This window comes from Pristis pectinata, chromosome X (genome assembly GCF_009764475.1).
Source record: "Pristis pectinata isolate sPriPec2 chromosome X, sPriPec2.1.pri, whole genome shotgun sequence".
NCBI lineage: Eukaryota > Metazoa > Chordata > Chondrichthyes > Rhinopristiformes > Pristidae > Pristis > Pristis pectinata.
In genome coordinates, this window is record NC_067450.1 from 5407055 (window position 1) to 5425067 (window position 18013).

Consider the following 18013-nt stretch of genomic DNA (forward strand, 5'->3'; position numbering starts at 1 on the left):
TTGTTATAAGGATGAGATTGCACAATGTAATGTAAAGATGCATTGACCATTAATATGTAAAACATTTCTCGTGCTTGTGAGCTGTATATGCACATATTTTTCAATGGAAATCTTTTCTCTGAAACAAACTATTTTTGTAAAATAAAGACTTTTATGACAATCTGAACAAGCTAGGCTTGTAGGATTGACTTGAGAAAGAAAGAACTTGATCCTCTTACAGATGCTGTCTCTTTCTCTCTCTCTCTCTCTCTCTGTAGAGCAGCATGATGTTATGTTCCCATAAATTTTGCCAAATGTGTGCTTAATTTAATTTAAACTTGAATTTTGCAGAATCTTAATCACAAGATGCTGCTTTTTCAGGTTTCTGATTGAAAGTGGATTTTATCCAGAGTGAAATACAATAATCAGTTTGCTTTGTGTCACTCCCAAAATATGATCAAGCACTTCCCAGAGTGACTCTCCTCTTGCACTGCTGACGTCTTAGCCTTTGAGTGCTACTAACAACCTTGAGCAGGGTGTCTGTGCCCTGTTGCAAAGTCATCCAGGATAGCTATTTGTTTGTATTTGAATTTCCAGGCAAATCAAACCTCAAATCCTAGAATATTTCGAATGAATATTGTGAAAAAAATGTTATGCTTGGCATTACTGTGGGGCCTTTGTACACTGTAAAAGGTTGATTTGTGGGTTCTGGGGAGTGGTCTTAAAAGAAAATGAGGTTATCTAAATCTGACTTGTTTGCCCTCCCTGGTGTAAGGATACCAAAGCCAATTAAAGTACCCCAACCACTATATTGGTGCAAACCAGATAACTGAGAACTTGAATCTGGCATCAGGTTTATTAGATCAAAGCAGAAGGCTTGTAATGTTGCCAAAAGGGGCAGTGAGCCTGAGGACTGGGAACATTTCAGAATTCTACAAAGGACGGTCATGACACTGATAAGGGAAAACAGAATATGAGAGTAACTTAGCAAGAAACAAAAAAACAGACTGTGAAGGCTTCTATAAGTTGCGTAAAAAGTAAAATATTGGCAACAGTTAATATGGATAACTGAGAGGGGAGAACTTATATGGGGGAATAGGAAATGGCAGAGAAATTTAACAAATATTTTGTGTCCGTCTTCATGGAAGGTGGTGCAAAACACCTCTTGGAAATTGTGGAAAACAATAGGTCCAGAGTGAAAGAAATTAACATTAGTAAAGAATCAACATTAGAATAATTAACAGGACTAAAATGTGATAAATCTCCAGGGTCTGATGACCTACATCCCAGGGTTTTGAAGGAAGTGGCAATGGAGATCATGGATGCACTGGTAGTCAACTTCCAACATTCAAGGAATTAAAGAACAGTCCCCAGACTTAGGAGGTAGCAAATGTAAAAGGAGGGAGAGAGAAAACAGGGAACCAACAGGCCAGTAAGCCTGACATTAGTAAGGAAAATGCTAGAATCTATTATTAAGGAAGTCCTAACAGGGCACTTAGCAAATATGGATTTTTGAAAGGAAAATCTTGTTTGAGCTTGTAACAAGTGGAATAGTTTGGAGGGAAATCAGAAGACAGATACTTTAGTGATTCAGAAAGATAGACATTTGTTTGAACTTTGTGATTCAAAGAGACCCCAGCAGCGAACACTTACACTTTTTGCACTTGAAGAAATTGGTGTATATATTATTTGACAGTACAATGATAGCATTCAAGGAAAGTATAGTTCTTCTGAATCATTTCACCATTCCTTCAAACTGCAACCCTATAAGTTAATAAAACATTCAAATTTCTACAAGAAAAAGTTGTGTTTGGGTCTATTGAAGTTACTAAAATTTTATTAACTGACAAGTTAGATATTTTCTCTACTATTCCTGGAAAATGGATTGATAAATTTTGCATCAGAAACAAAGTTTCCAATGAAATAGATCATTAAGTGGTCAGAATTCAAATTTGCACAACTTAGTAACAGAATTAGAATCTGATCTCACTGTATTCAGCCCAAATTATTTCATTTCCCAAGTTCAAGAAATCGATTTCACTTAAATATCTACATCACATCTGATTTTACCATTTTAGAACTCCTTGTAGTAACTGTGCATGATATGGAGTAAAGGATAATGTGATTAAACCCTTGTTTAGCATAAAGCGACAATGCAGCATCTTTGATGTCAATAAGTGTTCTTCAATGGGTATATCTCTCAGCCTTTTATTATTGCACTTTGCTTTCCAGAACGTTTACCATACTGGGCCAAGATTGTATTCATAAAGCCAGAACATAATTGTATAGATATATCAAATAAAGAACTCTGCACACAAAGTAGTTGAATACAATGTTTATTCCACTCATGGAAGAGACGCATACAATTAATAAGCAACATCCAGTCTCCTTTATTCTTGGACTAAACATGGTATTCCACAACTTGAAATACAGTATCCCCTATATATGCCTTTTGAAAACAGAAGTAACATTAGCTTTCCCCAATGTTCTCACTCTCTCTCCTGTAGGTATTACTCCAAGCTGGGGCAGGTGCTACTGGTGCCCTCTCATTCCTCATTCATGTGATTATTTATGTGCAAGATCAGAACGTTAGTAATCACAGGCTATTCAATCAGAACCCTGGTCCTAAAGGAACAAGCACAGCGAGTGATACAAACTAACTTAGCGAAAAGTGAACGACAGACCAATTCTGAAGCAAATGGATAGCTCAAGTACAAAATAGAAAAAGATTTAAGTTGGGTCAAATAGTAAGTGCTCCCCTTTTATCCTACTCTTTAAATTATCTTTTTTTTAATTTTGTGGCTTCTGTTCCTTAAGTGGAATGGAGCCTTACAGGATCAAAAAGGGCCAGGTTCAAACCCTGATCTGAGTTGGCTGATCTTTGTCAGTGCAGCAGTTGCATTGCTACATTTGATCTTAACAAAAGGTCAGCTGATAAATAAAGTTGGAAACATAGCAAGTAGCTGGAGTTAAGATAGAGATTAAGTCATGATCAAATTGGGTGGTGGAACAGGCTTGATGGACTGAATGGCCTTCTGTTTTTCTGAACATCTCATGATTACATGCACATTGACAGAGGACAGGATTGGGTTTGACAATGACGTTCCCATGTTTAAAAAGGCTGCCAATATTCATTGTCCAAGCTCATATAGATAGTAGACAAGATACCAGAGGGTGGGAAGCACCTTGAAGAATTTTCTTCGACATGTAGTCATGTCTTTGGAATGTGAAAAAAATATAAGAAAATATGGAACAAAATTAATGCTGTTTCCATTAAGCAGGGAATTTACCATTCATGGACTCTATCTGCTACTATATGTACTTGATCATTGAAGGGGAGAGTTTTGTTTTAGAAACAGCAATTTTTCCAAACTCCCTGAAGGATAGGCAAACAAGTTCTATATCTCCATTATTTTAAATTTACCCAATAACTTTCCTCAAATAGTGCTTCCACAGTGCCAGGTAACTGTTTGCATTCATGCATGGTGGTTAAAGGGTTAAATTGAAGAGTGGAAGTGGAATACAGAATGGTGCAGGACTTTAGATCATAGTTTTGTGGGTGCAATAAAATGTAACAAGGGCCTCTGTTGAGATGAGACAGCCTCAAACACAGACAGAAGTGTGCAAACAAACCCACTGGAAAGATACAAGGAAGCCAACAAAAGGAAATCCGAAGTTTGAGTTATTCATTAACTGGACGGATTACATTTTATTGATAAGTGGTAACTTTCTGACTGGCAACATTGGGAGAGGCTCTCTACACAGAAACACCAAGCTGTTTGCCAGCAGCAAGTTAATGTTTTCCAAGAAAAAAACTGTGCCCTATCTGAACAGAACAACAAGGTGCAGGTGTGCACCTGGAGGTCAGTCTGATTTCACAAGTGTAGAAAAGCAGTTATATACACACAAACTCAGTTAAAAAGTAGGTGTGTGTGCGTGTCTGAGAGAGGAGAGAGAAACAAAGAAATTAGTAAGACAACACACAGTACGAAAAGATTTGCTCTGCAAATTCATATTTGTTTCAGCTTGAGTTCGTAATAGAAACACTCAGCTCCTTAGACTGATTTATAAACTCTCTGCAATGGAAATAGATTCTGACCTGGGTTGTGCAGAGAAAGATTCCCTGCTCTACTATTGTCATGAAGTTTACACAATGCATGGAAAAGTAATCTAATGTATGCATGGACATGTTCCCAGCTAGGCTACAGTGCAATCTACAGGTTGATCAAATCTGATTCAGATTAAAATTATTGAATGTTAATTAAATTCTAAACACAATAAGAGTTAGGAGAGCAAATACTTGAGACAAAGAGAAAAGTGGCCAAACAAATGCAAGAAACAAGATAAATACAAAGGCAATAATGGATATTGGCAAAGATCAAGAGATAAACAGATTATTTATAAAAATTAAAAATAATATGGATATTCACCAAAGGAGGAAGAGGCAGTGAGAATGCAAAGCCGAGACCCGTCACAGCTCCCCATTTCTGCGGTGAGATCACAGAGGGTTAGGGCTACGTAAAACATACTGAACCAAGACTGGAGAACAAAGTTAAAATGGTGGGGAAGCTAAGATTAGTAAATTTTACAATTGACAAGCATCACTACAGAAAAGATCAACCCTTAAATTGAACTATAGGTGGTTTTGCAACAGTACACTTTCTGATTTGTGCTGCTTCTTGAATCTTTGATGCTGCTGAAAGTGCTGCTCATACAGGTTACATTCCACAATGACATCAAAACCCTATGTTGTCACTTCACGATAAAGGAGATCTGAGGGGTACATTTTTCACACAGTAGTTGGTATCTGGAAATGAGCTGCCAGAGGATATGGTGGAGGCAGGAACAGGAACATTTAAGAGATATCTGGACAGGTACTTGAATGAGCAGAGCACAGAGGGATATGGAATTAATGCAGGCAAGTGGGATTAGTATGGGTAGGCATGATGGTCGGCATAGACACAGTGCGCTGAAGGGCCTGTTTCCATGCTGTACAATTCTATGACTCGATGTAGATATAAAGACAAAACAGAAAGAGAATGAAAGAGAGAGAATAAAAAGGAAGGGGGGGGGGAAGGAGAGGGAAAAGGAGAGGGAAAGAGAGGCAAAAAAAAGGAAGAAAGAATGAAGGACAGGAAGCAAGACAGAAGATGGGAAAGGTGGAAAAGGGAGAGAGAACAAAGTTAAACAGATGGCAGAAATGTAAAGATGCACACAGGAAAACCAATCATAAAGATACAAGACTGCAAGTGAGAGCAATTCCAACTGACCCAATTCCTGCCAAGGTATCTGCAGAGATGCGAAATTCAGAAGAGTCAGAGAGACATTAGTTCTATTAAAACAAAATTAAATTAACAAAACATAAGATACTCCAATGATTATTAGAAATACTGCAACAACTCTATTAATATTGACTTTATCCCAAAAAAATTATATTACAATTCAGAAGTACAAAAATAAACTTTATAATAATTCCCCAAACTGGTTTGCTTTTAACCAAGATTACATTAACGACGCAATGTATTTAAAGTATACACATTCAGAGGGACAATTAAAAGTTATATATGTGACGTAGAAAAATATATTCTGGATGCATATTTACTGACACATAAAATAAATTCTATCCCTGGGGAGCAGAGTTCCCTTGTACAGAACAAGAGGTCCGCAATACCACTTAAAGCTGAAAAAATATGTAGGTGCTTATGTGGATGAACCTGGTGTATCACAGATACACAAAGGTTGTCTTGCTATCCAGAACCTCCCTCCGACTAAGATGGCCTGCTCCCACAACTCTTCATAAAGAGTGAAACTTTTCTTTGTCCAGGACTTTCTCTCCCAGGCTGTAGAGAAACCTGCAGTACCAATGGATGCCATTCTCTTGTGTGGCATTGCCATGCCTAAAATGGAAGGATGGTAGCAAATTAGTCAATGAGTGAAAGAGTCTAAGAGGTGCAAAAGCCAGGTGTGCCCAGTGATGTTTCTCTATCACAGCATAACAAGATGTGAGCACATTATTCACCAACAACGTGCCATGAGACGTCAGTGGTGCATACACACCAATGTCCTCTTTCACATAGACAGCTTTAATCCTAGATGAGTGGAGATGGCTTGAGCCAACCTCTTTCATAAGGACAAAGTGACCTATTTGCACTTTGCTAGCAAACATCGGCCGAAAGTTCTCCATTCTGTCTGTGTTATTATCGGAAACAAAGATGAGATGCGCTGCTGTGAGTTCTAGATGGTGTTGAGGGTCCTCGGTCTCCAGCACAGTGAAAGAGATTCTCATCTCCTCTTCTTTGTCCAGCAGAAGCAACACTTGACTGGGGACCACCTTGCCAGTCGCATCCACGGTTAGGACTCGGTCCCCAGGATTCAGATCTGACATAGCTCGGGTCTGCCCATCTTCCAGTGTTACCGTGGCTTCAGAAGGGAAACAACCACCTGTTTTGGTGGCCATTGAATTATCTGCAGGAGAAAGAGTCGAGAATTAGACAACTAGAACTTATTCATGCAACTAAGTTCCACAGCTTAGTGAAACTGAAAAGAAAACCCAAACAATTCAACAGACTCTTTGTGAAACTATAATACTTAACCTCAGCACAGTTGAGCCGCAGGAATGGGACACATGGAGAAGAAAAAGTATCAGTCAAGGTTTTATTCCTAAACGTATTCTAGTGGATCCTTCTGGAAAGGTTTTATGTGTGAACCTGATCATGGAGTGCTTCCCATCACAGCCAAAAAGCAACACTCATAATCACCTGTCTGGACTTAAGTTAAAATAACACAGGTTTTGGAGGGTTGCCAACACAGGTTCGCTTTCACCAAGGTAAGATGGTAAGAAATATCAAATTGTTAACAGATTTAGGTGGAAAACTGTTGTTCAGAGATGCAGGACATTCCCAAGTGTTTGAAACCAGTGAACTGAAAACATGATTTTTAGATCAGCACAGTCACAACATGATGCCAGCACCAAAACTGTGAACATCTTCATCACAAACTGAAGGAACCTACTTGAATACTCCCGATGAAGTCAATTTTGTGGAAACAGGTTATTCACTGAACAGGAACTGACTTTAGGCCACTGTGAATTAGGTCATTAAAGTTAAAATTAGACACAGGAGGGCCTTTTCCTGCTGTTTGGGCATTGATTTATTGAGAACTTAAAAGGAGACAAGAGACCTTCTGCTGTTGAGGTTGAAAAATCCAGTTCAAATCTATAAACTGTAGAAGGAACAGAGTCCTATTTATATAATTACAATTATATCAGGGATCTTTGGCTTATATGCAGCAGAATTAAGTACCTCTAAGATCTGAATGCAATATTTTGTTTCAATACAAGCTATTTGTTAAATCAATTTTATACCCCCCCCACCAATAAAACCTTACTCCAGAAACACGATCAGGATTCACAGCCACTAGTTCCCGATCTTTTGATTCCCATGACATTTTTTAAAAACTTTTGTTTTCATGGAACCAGCAGCTAGACTGGAGGACAATCAGGTAGCCTATTTGCCATTTTCTGCAGGCACTCCTCTCCAACAAGTTGCCTAAACATGCTAGCTGGAGCTACCTAGTACCTCACCAGAGCATTTTTCTCTCCCAGAGCTCAGTGACACAGTACTTCAATGATACAGGCACCAGGAACTAACCTGGTTGACAACAAACAGCTGTATTTTTACCTACTGAACTATTCAAGCTAGTATAAGGGGAAATAGCTTGGACCCCAAGACTCAAAAGAGATTTAGCTTGTAATAGATCAAGTGGGAAAACTGCTGGAAAGTCCAAGTATTATCAACCAACATGGAATTTCACTCCTGTACCCAATTCCTTGTCAATTAGGGAATATTCTGCCCTACAAATATGATTTACTTCTCTAAATGCATTGAAGTATAGGGAAATCACATGATTAAATTGGGGGCCATAGTGCAGATAATCAAGAATTGGAAGCTTCACAGGGGAAAGCAAGGCCAAACATTCATGGGTTTTTGACAAACATAAACTTTGTGTTCACCCTTCTGGTTCAGGACATCAGCTTTGCAGCTTTCTCAGCCATTACTGTCACAACTGTCGAGGAGGTTTGACCCAAAAGCACAGCAGCAGAGACGATTTAGCAGTGAATGATGACTTTAATAATAGACTGCAAAATAACAAGCCACAAGGGGCTCCAAAACAGGAGAGAATAGAAACTAAACACCGCAGGCAACAAGGTAACCTTAGGCAGGGAGAGTAAAGCTGGGAGCAACTGGTTAGGACCAGCTGGTTCAGTGAGTGAACAAGGACTGTGGATGAGAACTGGGGTTAAATAGGCTGCAGGTGATGAGTCTGGGATGAGCAGCAGGTGAATCCTATTAGCTGGGTGGAGACTGGGAGATGCCTGCATGTGCAGGCTGGGAGGTGTCCATGGGAGTAGGCCTGACAATTGCTTATGTTTTATCTAATGTCTACCCATCTCTCACGAATAAACAATACTGTTTCACATCTGATTTAGTCCCAGAACAGATTCTTCATGCAAATATTAAGTTGCCCAACCTAATAGCATCACAACAACTTTGGTCCCTATATATTATCTTCAAAGCTGCCTTCTGGAATAGGGCCAGCTGACTGGATGACCCAGATGTTAAGACTAAAATGTGAAAACCTGGCAACCACATGCCACACAAGGTCCGATCAGCCTACTGTAAAGTAACAATAAATCATCGGTACTGAGAGCGGTCCTTTTAAGATACTCAAATAATACAATCTTTTCCCAACCCTTTCGATATATGCATGATATATGAGGACATCCCATTTCAGGTCATTGATGCTGTAATGTCAAACTACAATTGCAGTACAGGTTATAATCAGTCTGCACCTATTACTAAACAATAATCACTGCCAGTACAGAGTCTCACTTGGAAAACGTAATGATTTTGTCACAATCCTCAACTGTGACATCCTTGTGAATTAAGATACACGGAAGAGCATGTACTAGTTCAATCTGCCATATCATTGCGAATGACAAGGACACAAAGCAGAGTAAGCCGCACCTTATTGACCCATAAATGGAAGCAATTTCAACAATGTATTCTATTTTAACTCTCCAGGTTTGTCCTATTGTTTGGCCTTCAATGATATCACTGCCTTGCAACCAATCCTGGGTACTGAATGCTGAATATTTATGGTACAAAGACATTTCCCGCAATCAACAGAAGGTAAGAACTCAGTGAACCTGCAACAATGAGATCACAAATCGCTTTAACATCCTTCCATGTACATCACGCTCAACTGCTCTCATATCATTGTACTACAGAAACCTACAAAGAACTACAATGAGTTTCTGATTGGTAAATAGTGGATTTTATCACTGGTAAAAAATTCCGTAACTCCTATTTCCCATTCTTAATAAAGTAGGTGATTTGAATTCATTACATTTTATTTGCTGGCAATATTCGAGCATTACTGTTCCTTCTGACTCTCTGCCTTTCTCTTCCCTACCCTCCTCTCCTCAAAGAACAAACCTTTGCTCTTGAGGACCAGTTCCATAACTGCCCACAGCCCTTTAACACCTTGACTATGGCCTTCCCCACATGTGAACCATGAGTATTGGCAAGCTATTTGACCACAGAGGACAATGTAACCAATTCAGAGCTGTTTTAAATCTGGCAACTGTGCATTTGCCAATTGGGGTCACCAGAGAATAGTCAGGATTGCCAACCCCAGGGAATTATTACTTGCCTCAGGCTAGAGTTCTGGTCCAAATATACAATCCTCATCATTACTATGGCTAAAATCAAGTAACCTGGTATAGAATGGGATTAAAGCCAGGACCAGCTTGATCTGTACAAGCCATCATCAGGTGACTGCGTTCACTTGCACATCGAGCCATTAAGAATAATTGCAATATTCAGGTGTTTCAATGGACAGACACTATGAGATGCACACTGGCAAGAAATGCAAACCACTCAAATACTGCACATCGTAATAGATAAAATGGAGATACAAGAGACTGCAGATGCTAAAATCTGGAGTAACAAACAATCTGCTGGAGGAACTCAGTGGGTCGAGCAGCATCTGTGGGAGGAAAGGAATTGTTGCTGTTTCGGGTTGAGACCTGCATCAGGAAATTGCCATCTTTACCCAGTCTGGCCTATGTGACTCCAGGCTCACCAAAGCAATTGATTCTTAACCCCTACTCAATTCAGTGGCAATGAGGGATGAACAATAAATGTTTGTACTGCCAGCAACCTACATCCTGTGAGTGAATTAGAAAAAAAGCAATCTCTCTTTGCTGGGTCATTGTTAGGGAACTATTTGCAGCCTTCATAATTGTGTGGGTTCTTAAGACGGAAAACAAGGATTAGTAGCAATCTCAATAGCACAACCTCAGTCATAATGTAGCTGGAAAACACAAACAACGGCTGCATTTGCACACATTTGGAGGCCGAGCTCCAAGTCATCATCACTTATTCACTGAAACTACTTCTCTACAAAGGCAGACATTGATGATAAGATATACCACAGCCTTCAATGTGCCAACAAAGCCTTTGGCTGACTGATAAAAAGGGTGCTTGAAGTTACTGTTCATGGTCTACCGGGCAGCAGTGATCCCATCCTCTTATAGGCTTCTGAGATGGACTACCTACAGCAGGCATCTCTAGCCACTGGTGCGATACCACCAACTCTAGCTCCACAAAATCCTCCAAATCCACTCAGCAAATTAACATCAATGTTCTGTTCCAGACCAGTGTCCCCAACATTGAGGCCCTAGTTGCACTCAGTCAGTTCCGTTGGGCAGACCACATCGCTTGCATGCCAGACACCAGACTCCCTCTGTTCAGAGCTCTGTCAAAGGAAGAGATTACCAGGTGGACAGATTCAAAGACACTCTCAAAGCTTCCTTGAGAAAATGCAACATCCCTACCAGTTCCTGGGAATCCCCAGCCCACGACCACTCAAAGTTGAGCAGGAGCATTCGGGATGGAACTAAGAACCTCAAAAGCATGCCTCGGAAGCTCAGTGGAAATGGTGAAGGAAGTGCACCACCTCCCAAACTACCCACTCGCCCATTCTGTCAGGCACCTCCTGCCTCATCTGTGGTGGGGTCCACATTGGCCTCAGCAACCACCTCATACCTACAGAATTAGAGTACAAGCAAGTCATCCTTAATATCAAAGGATCATCTAAGAATATATACATACGATCTACAAACGTACTTGAGGACAGCACATTGGTAAGCTAGACTGCATTAATAGTAAACTTTAGAAAACTTTGAGACAAAGAAATTTAATTACATTCAAACTTTGCAATGACTTAAATAGTTATACTACGTCTAGTTTAAATGTGGAACAATAATATGATTATAGATTTTGTCCTTCCAAATAGGGAGGGAGAGGTGGTTTGTGGTGGGGTGGTGTTGGAAAAAGTTACATTAACCTATATTAGATTGGGATGAATTACTGGCATGTACGAGGCTGCCAATGGTCACATTAGTGGTAGGACCAATAAGAGGTGCAGGTTCAGTAAACAGTATAATTAATGTTTATGAGCTGGTTGTAGTTTGCTGGCATTGTGGCACAATGTCTGCCAGTTCTTATCAAACAGATTTTTGAGATGGAGCCACTTGTTTGGCAAATAAATGATCCCACCACTAGCAGTGAACACAAAACATCGCGTAGCATCATGAGGACAAGCTTGAGAGCAGGCTGCCTGATCATCTCCCAGATAAGATACAATCTCTGTCAGAGTGCTGGGTATGGCTCAAGATAAAGATAGGGTAACAGCAGAAAATATAATAAAAACAGTTACAGAATTAAAATAAGTTTGAAATCCTCTCTCATTATGTATAATGTCATTTGAACTCCCCAATTAGGTTATAGCCTTGTAATCACTCCCTGAAGTCAGTTATCATATTGCAGCACTTGTCTGAAAAGATTAAAGTTTAGACAAAATGGAGCAGGAACATCTGGCAAAGATTGAATATTAAACACATTTATGACTTTTTCAAGGAGTGGTGTGGGCAAAAACAAGCACCAAGCAGGAGTTTAAAGAGGCAAGTTATAGTTGTGGTCAAACAAACAGGTTTTTTTTTGAAGGTGGAGAGAATTTCAGCAAGGTTGAAGGGCTTAGGAAAAGAATGGCACAATTATTCTAACTAGTATCAGCTAATTGAGCAGAAAACAGGGATCGAGCCTACAGCCTTCCTGCTCTGCATCATACTGAATAGAGTATTTACTCACTGGACTATCTAGGAAGCATCCAATACATTAACAAAAGCAAGCTGCACCCGAGACAAGTTATGGTGGAGTACGAAATACTTGAGCTAAGAGTCAACGAAGGGTCTTTCAGTCAAATCTGACAAGTATCAACTAGTATTTTCTATTTTTTTCTCCATTACTACCTAGCCTACATTTTGTTGCTTGACAATGGTCCTTTAATTTGTTACATTTGGTTATTGCATTTTTCAAATTTCATGCAGTTTGGCAAGAGATCAAATTTGTAAACACTGAGGATGACACAAGCTTCTCCAATCGCTCAGTATTCCCATTCAGTAGCTCTGCTAAGGTTCAGACCTCCAGTTTGCACTGAGATGGCGAATCTTAGTTTAGGGTAGTGGGAACAGGTTGGTGGGGGGGGGGGGGGTGGAGGAGGGTGGGGGGCAGGGCACAACTAGTGTTTCTGCTTCCAGATGAAATCCAGTTACGTGAAAGCAAACCGACGCTTGGTTGTGATGCTTCCAATGTTCAAATAGCTTGAGTGAATGATATATGAATAATGATCACTGGAGTAAAGTAGTGGACTATGTAATGCAAATCTTTTTCTTAAGGAGAAGAAGGTTGGCAGAGAGAATAAAAAGGCTGCATTACACAAATGCAGTCCTGCAGCTGAGAGAGGTGTAAAACCACCAAGCACTGTATAGGGTTTGTGTAATTTAGCATGTCTGAGTGAGCTAGCTCTGTCTCTGCTATCTGAGTAGTTTAGTGTCCCCAGTGGATACCAGCAGGAGGCTAATTAAACATTGTCAGTATTTATCTGCTGACTGCTGGCCAAGACCTGGGGAAGGTAATAAGATTCAAACCACTAAAACCTTGAGCAATCTTTGCAATGAATCCTACTTTAATCTCATAGGATCTTGCACCTGTCCTTACAGTCAACATACCCTACAGTAAAATTTGTTCCAGTTTCTAGGGATAAATAAAACCTCCCATACTGTAAATGTGCATGGGTGCCTATGCATGATATAGGAAGAAGTATGTGTCTAGATTTGTGAAACAAATTTTAGCTTTCCAAAAGCAGCTGGAGTTCAGATCCTAAAAGGTAGAATCATTTTTAACATTTCAAAGCATGTCAACATACTAGAAAATCAGTACAGTGGCAGAAATCCAGCTCCATTCTCAGAAGGTACTGCTTGGCGCACACAATATGTACTTAGAGATCTGTGCATTAAAGCAAAATCACCAAGCATCCAACTGAATCAGATCTGGCCTCTTAATCTGTCTCACTGTGACCCCCTTGGACCCGTAAAGGCTTTTGGGATTCCTTCTAGCTGCAGCCCATTTGTGGTTCTCCTACCAACACTTTCATTATGGATCACACAGGTTTACATTTCTTTTTAACCATCTTTCACATTCTCAGCATTTCCTAAAGTGCTAAATAACCAATGAAGTCAGTCATCATTGTCATGTAGGCAAACACAGCAGCCAGTGTATACACAGCAAGAACCCATAGTTTGTAAATTAAACAAACTGACCAGATAATTTATAATCAGGTAATGTTGGTACTAAGATAAATGCTGGTCAGGGCACTGATAACACCTACTCTTTTTTTTAACCAAATCATTGAATCATTCACTTGTTGGGGTGGGCATAAATGATTCCCTGGAGTTCAGAAGAATGAGTGGAGATCTCATCAAAACATACTGAATTCTTATAGGGCTTGAGAGGCTAGATGCAGAGAGGGACTATTCAACAGTAGGGATCAATACAGACAAGCAGGATTCTTTCCTCATTAAATGTTCAAATTTCAGCTATCTTGTCTGTTACATATGCACGGAGCAAGAATGACAACAGTGCAGTAGAATAAACATTTTTTACTGAGTCATGTTAACCAAAGTAAAGAAGTTAAGCAACTTACAGTTCGAGAACAACAAGAAGGCTGACGGAGACAAAAATGCATGAGTACCTGAGGTCCTGCGCCATAAGTAACGTCACACGTAGGAGGACGTCACTGATCTGCTGAGTGATCGACCGACAGGTGCGCGCATGTGTACAGGCGTGCGCATGCACACTTGCCGCATTCTTGCAATCGATATGCCGGGCAATCGACTGGCAGGCATGCACACACGCGCGCATGCTGCGTTCTCCGTACGGTTCATCCCTCCCCCCTATAGAAGGGAACTGCAGGGGAAGAAAATAAGTTAGGTGAACATAGAAAAACAATGAAATTATTTTTCCGCTACTATCCTGCCTGGTATCAGTCAACCAGCTGACACACTCTCGTGGGCCGCCGCGGGGGGGGGGGGGGGGCAGTTTCTCTCTCAGCGTCTTCCTGATTAGCTGATGTCGAGGTCGGTGGGCTGTAAAGCTCCTCATCCCTTGAAGCGTCTGTTGGTTCCTCTGCTTGAATGGTTGCTTCGTCGGCAGGGGACACTTCTGTGGCTTCTCCATTGGTTCGCCAGCGTATATAATCCAAATGTTGCCTGACAATTCGTCCATCTGTCAGTTTAAGTTCTGCAACTTGACTGTTACAATGTCAGACGACGGCTGGTTGCCAATTTTCTTCGTGCTCGAGTCGAGTGTAGACCTTGTCATCGGCACCAAACGTTCACGGCCCAGTGTGAGTATCATAGTTTTGTCTGTTTTAGTGTGGGGAAATTGGGCCAGGCCCATGGTTTGAGGGGGGTCTTTAGTGATGCTTTTTGTGTCTTCTGACAAATAGGGTAGATGCACACCACATTCTCAATGTCGGTGTCAATTTTCAGCCACCACACACAGCTTCTCACAAATGCCTTCATTCTGACCACCCCAGGGTGAGCATCATGCAGATCGCGGAGTCTGCGCTTGCAGCCTTGGGGGGAGACACTACTCGACTGCCCCATAATATGCAGCCATCCTGTAAGCTCAGTTCATGTTGGCCATTTGTAAATGGTTGAAATTCGGGTGAAGGGCTGGCGGGCCAATCGACCTGTAGTGCTCTTTTTACCTGTGATAGGAGTGGATCACGGACTGCCCGCTGCCTGATGAGGTGACTTTTGATTGGTGTTTCATCTAGGCTTTGAAACAGGTGAACAACCTCGAACAGAGGGGGTGCCGAATGCTGTGCCCTCAACAATTGGTATCTGCCTAAGGCATCGGCAATGGCATTTGTTTCCGGGCGTCGACTTCATTGTGTAGGATAAGGTCAATGCCCATTGTTGCATTCTCAGTGAGGACATTTGTTGGATACCTCGTGTCTCCCCTATTAAGCCCAGCAGAGGCTTACGATCGGTGTGGATTTCAAGAAGCTGCCCAAATATGTATAAATGGAAGCGCCTGATGCCAAACATAATAGCTGGGGCTTCTCGGTCGAGCTGTGATTAATTCCTCTCCGCCTGAGACATTGTCCTTGAAGCGAAAGCAAAAGGCATCTCTGTTCCACAAGGCATTCGATGTAGGAGTGCGGCCCCCACCCCATATGGTGAGGCGTCACATTTCATGACTATATAACACTTTCGTAGCTATATTTTTCGGGATCATAATGCACCAACAAGGGCGAAGAACTGAGGGTGGTTTTTATTTGTTCCAATGCCTGTTGCTCAATTCTTGATCATTCCCAGTGTTGGTCCTTCTGGAGTAGTCAGTAATAAGGGCTCTAACACTGTAGCTGATTGATTTAGGAACCGATTGTAATGCCTGACTAGTCCTAGGAATGAGTGTAACTGCACCGCGTTTCGCGGGCGTGGAGGCTCTTTGAAGGCTTTGATTATGTGCTCCTGCGGATGGAGACGTGTTTTGTCAACTCTGAAGCCCAGGTAGTTGACTGAGCCGGCCAACAACGTGCATTTCTCCTTCTTTAGGGTAAAGCCAGCTTCCTCTAAACGGGAAAGTACTCTGTCTAGTGTCTCCAGATGATGGGACTCTGATGTACCAGTTACTAAAATAGAGGTATGCACAGACATGAGGAATATCCTTCACTAAATTATCAATTAGGCATTGGAATATCTCAGGTGCAGAATTCACTCCAAGTGGCAGCTACTTGTACCGAAACAGGCCTCTGTGTGTATTGATTGTTGTAACATCCCTAGAATCTTCGTCCAGGATGACCTGATTGTTGGCATGTTCCAGGTCCAGTGTTGAGAACTGTTGGCCTCCCAACAGGGATGTATACAAGTCCTCGATCCGTGGCAGTGGATACGCATTCAGTCTTGTCACAGGGCTTGCAGTCAGTTTGTAGTCGCTGCAGATGTGCACTGATCCATCGGACCTGAGGACGGGCACGATCAGAGCAGCCCGCTGTGTCACATCTGCTCTCTGTAAGCGGTCTAGTTCTTCTACCTTTGGGGCCACAGCACATGGCACCGAGTGGGCCTTGTAAACCTTCGGCTGGCAGTTCCCCTCAAGTTGAACTTAGCCACCAGACCACGGTATTGACCTGAAGCCTCGGCTTGGAATACATGCTGGTGCTTTTGTAGTAGAGGATTCAATGTGGGGTTTCCCCCAATACCATTGATGTAGGATAGCACTGATGGAATGTTTTTAATCCAGTTTCTGCCCAGCGAGTTAGGCCGTTGGCCTCCCCGACAACGAGCACTGGTAAGTGGAACAGGTCTCCGTGGTGGACCACTTCTGCTGTGAATACGCCCTGCATGTCGACACTGTCTCCGGTGTAGCCGCGAAACACCGAGCTTGGAGGTTGTAGTTTTGGAATCTGGTGTAAAGATGATTCGCTTACCAAGGTGACAGCTGACCCAGTATCCAGCTCAAATTTCACGGGCTGGTTGTCCACTGTAAGTGTAACCAAGTACGGAGGCTGGTTCTGGTTGCCCATTTCCTGGGTTTGGAAAATAGTGTCCACTTCTTCGCACCGGCCATCTCCTTGCATGGAGTTGATAGTCCAATTCTGTCATTTTCCCGCACCGCGTTGCTTTGCGAAGCACCATCTCCAGGTGCCCTACCTTCTGACAGAACCTGCAGACGGTCTTCCGGTGCTTGCAGTCGGACCACTGGACATGGCATTCACCACAGCGACGGCACCTCTGTGAAGGCTGATGTGATCTTGACTGGAAGCTGCGGGTCTGCAAATGCTGGGAAACATTGACGTTTCCGGGAGGGGGCTCTTGCTCCAGAACTGCCTGAATAAGTGGTGCTAAGGTCGGTTGAATCTGTGTAAGGCTTCCCTTGACTGCCTGCCTGTGACGAGCTGTGGAGCATGCTTTGTCCCAGGACAAGTCATGCTTTCTGTACAGGAGGTTCTCATGTGTCTTCTCATCATAGACTCTGATAATCAACACTTGGATAAGCATCGCTTCTTCGAATTTGTTCAGATGGATATCTTTTTACTTGCGTTCCTGCACAGCCAGAGTTAATCTTGTGATGAAATTATCTACGTTCTCATCGGGGGTCTGTCGCAGCTGCGAGAACCTGAAGCATGCCGTAAAGACATTGTTCTGCATCCCCCAAATGGTGTCTAAAGCCTCAAATGCACTGGCCAATTCAGCTTTGTTCTGTAAGTGCAGAGCGTCAAAGTATTTCTGCCCGAGTTCTCCCAAGTGCATGCGAAGCAGCTTGAGCTTCATTGCTTCCTCCAGCTCTGCCATCGGTGTTAAAATTGGTAGAAGTTCGATGTCGTCCTGGAAGGTTTTCTTCCATTGTAGCCGGGTTTCTGGTGTTGGTTTTGCCACAGTTGTGGCCCAAAACGGATTGGGTGCTTAAAGTAGAGAGGCCATTCTTGTTTTGTTGCCAATTGTTACGTATGCACGGAGCAAGAACGACAACGGTGCCATGGAATAAATGTTTTTACTGAGTCACGTTAACCAAAGAAAAGAAACTAAGCAACTTACAGTTCGAGAGCAACGAGGAGG

At 41.9% G+C, this 18013-nt stretch overlaps 1 protein-coding gene across 1 annotated transcript in view; it reads right to left on the reverse strand.

Moving 5' to 3' along the window:
- Window positions 1–5773: 5773 nt before the first annotated feature.
- dhh (desert hedgehog signaling molecule) overlaps window positions 5774–18013 on the reverse strand; it is a 93825-nt gene continuing 81585 nt past the window's right edge. The window contains exon 3 of the mRNA XM_052009428.1: window positions 5774–6444. Coding sequence (XP_051865388.1) covers window positions 5774–6444 — 671 coding nt within the window. The remainder of the gene's footprint in view (window positions 6445–18013) is intronic.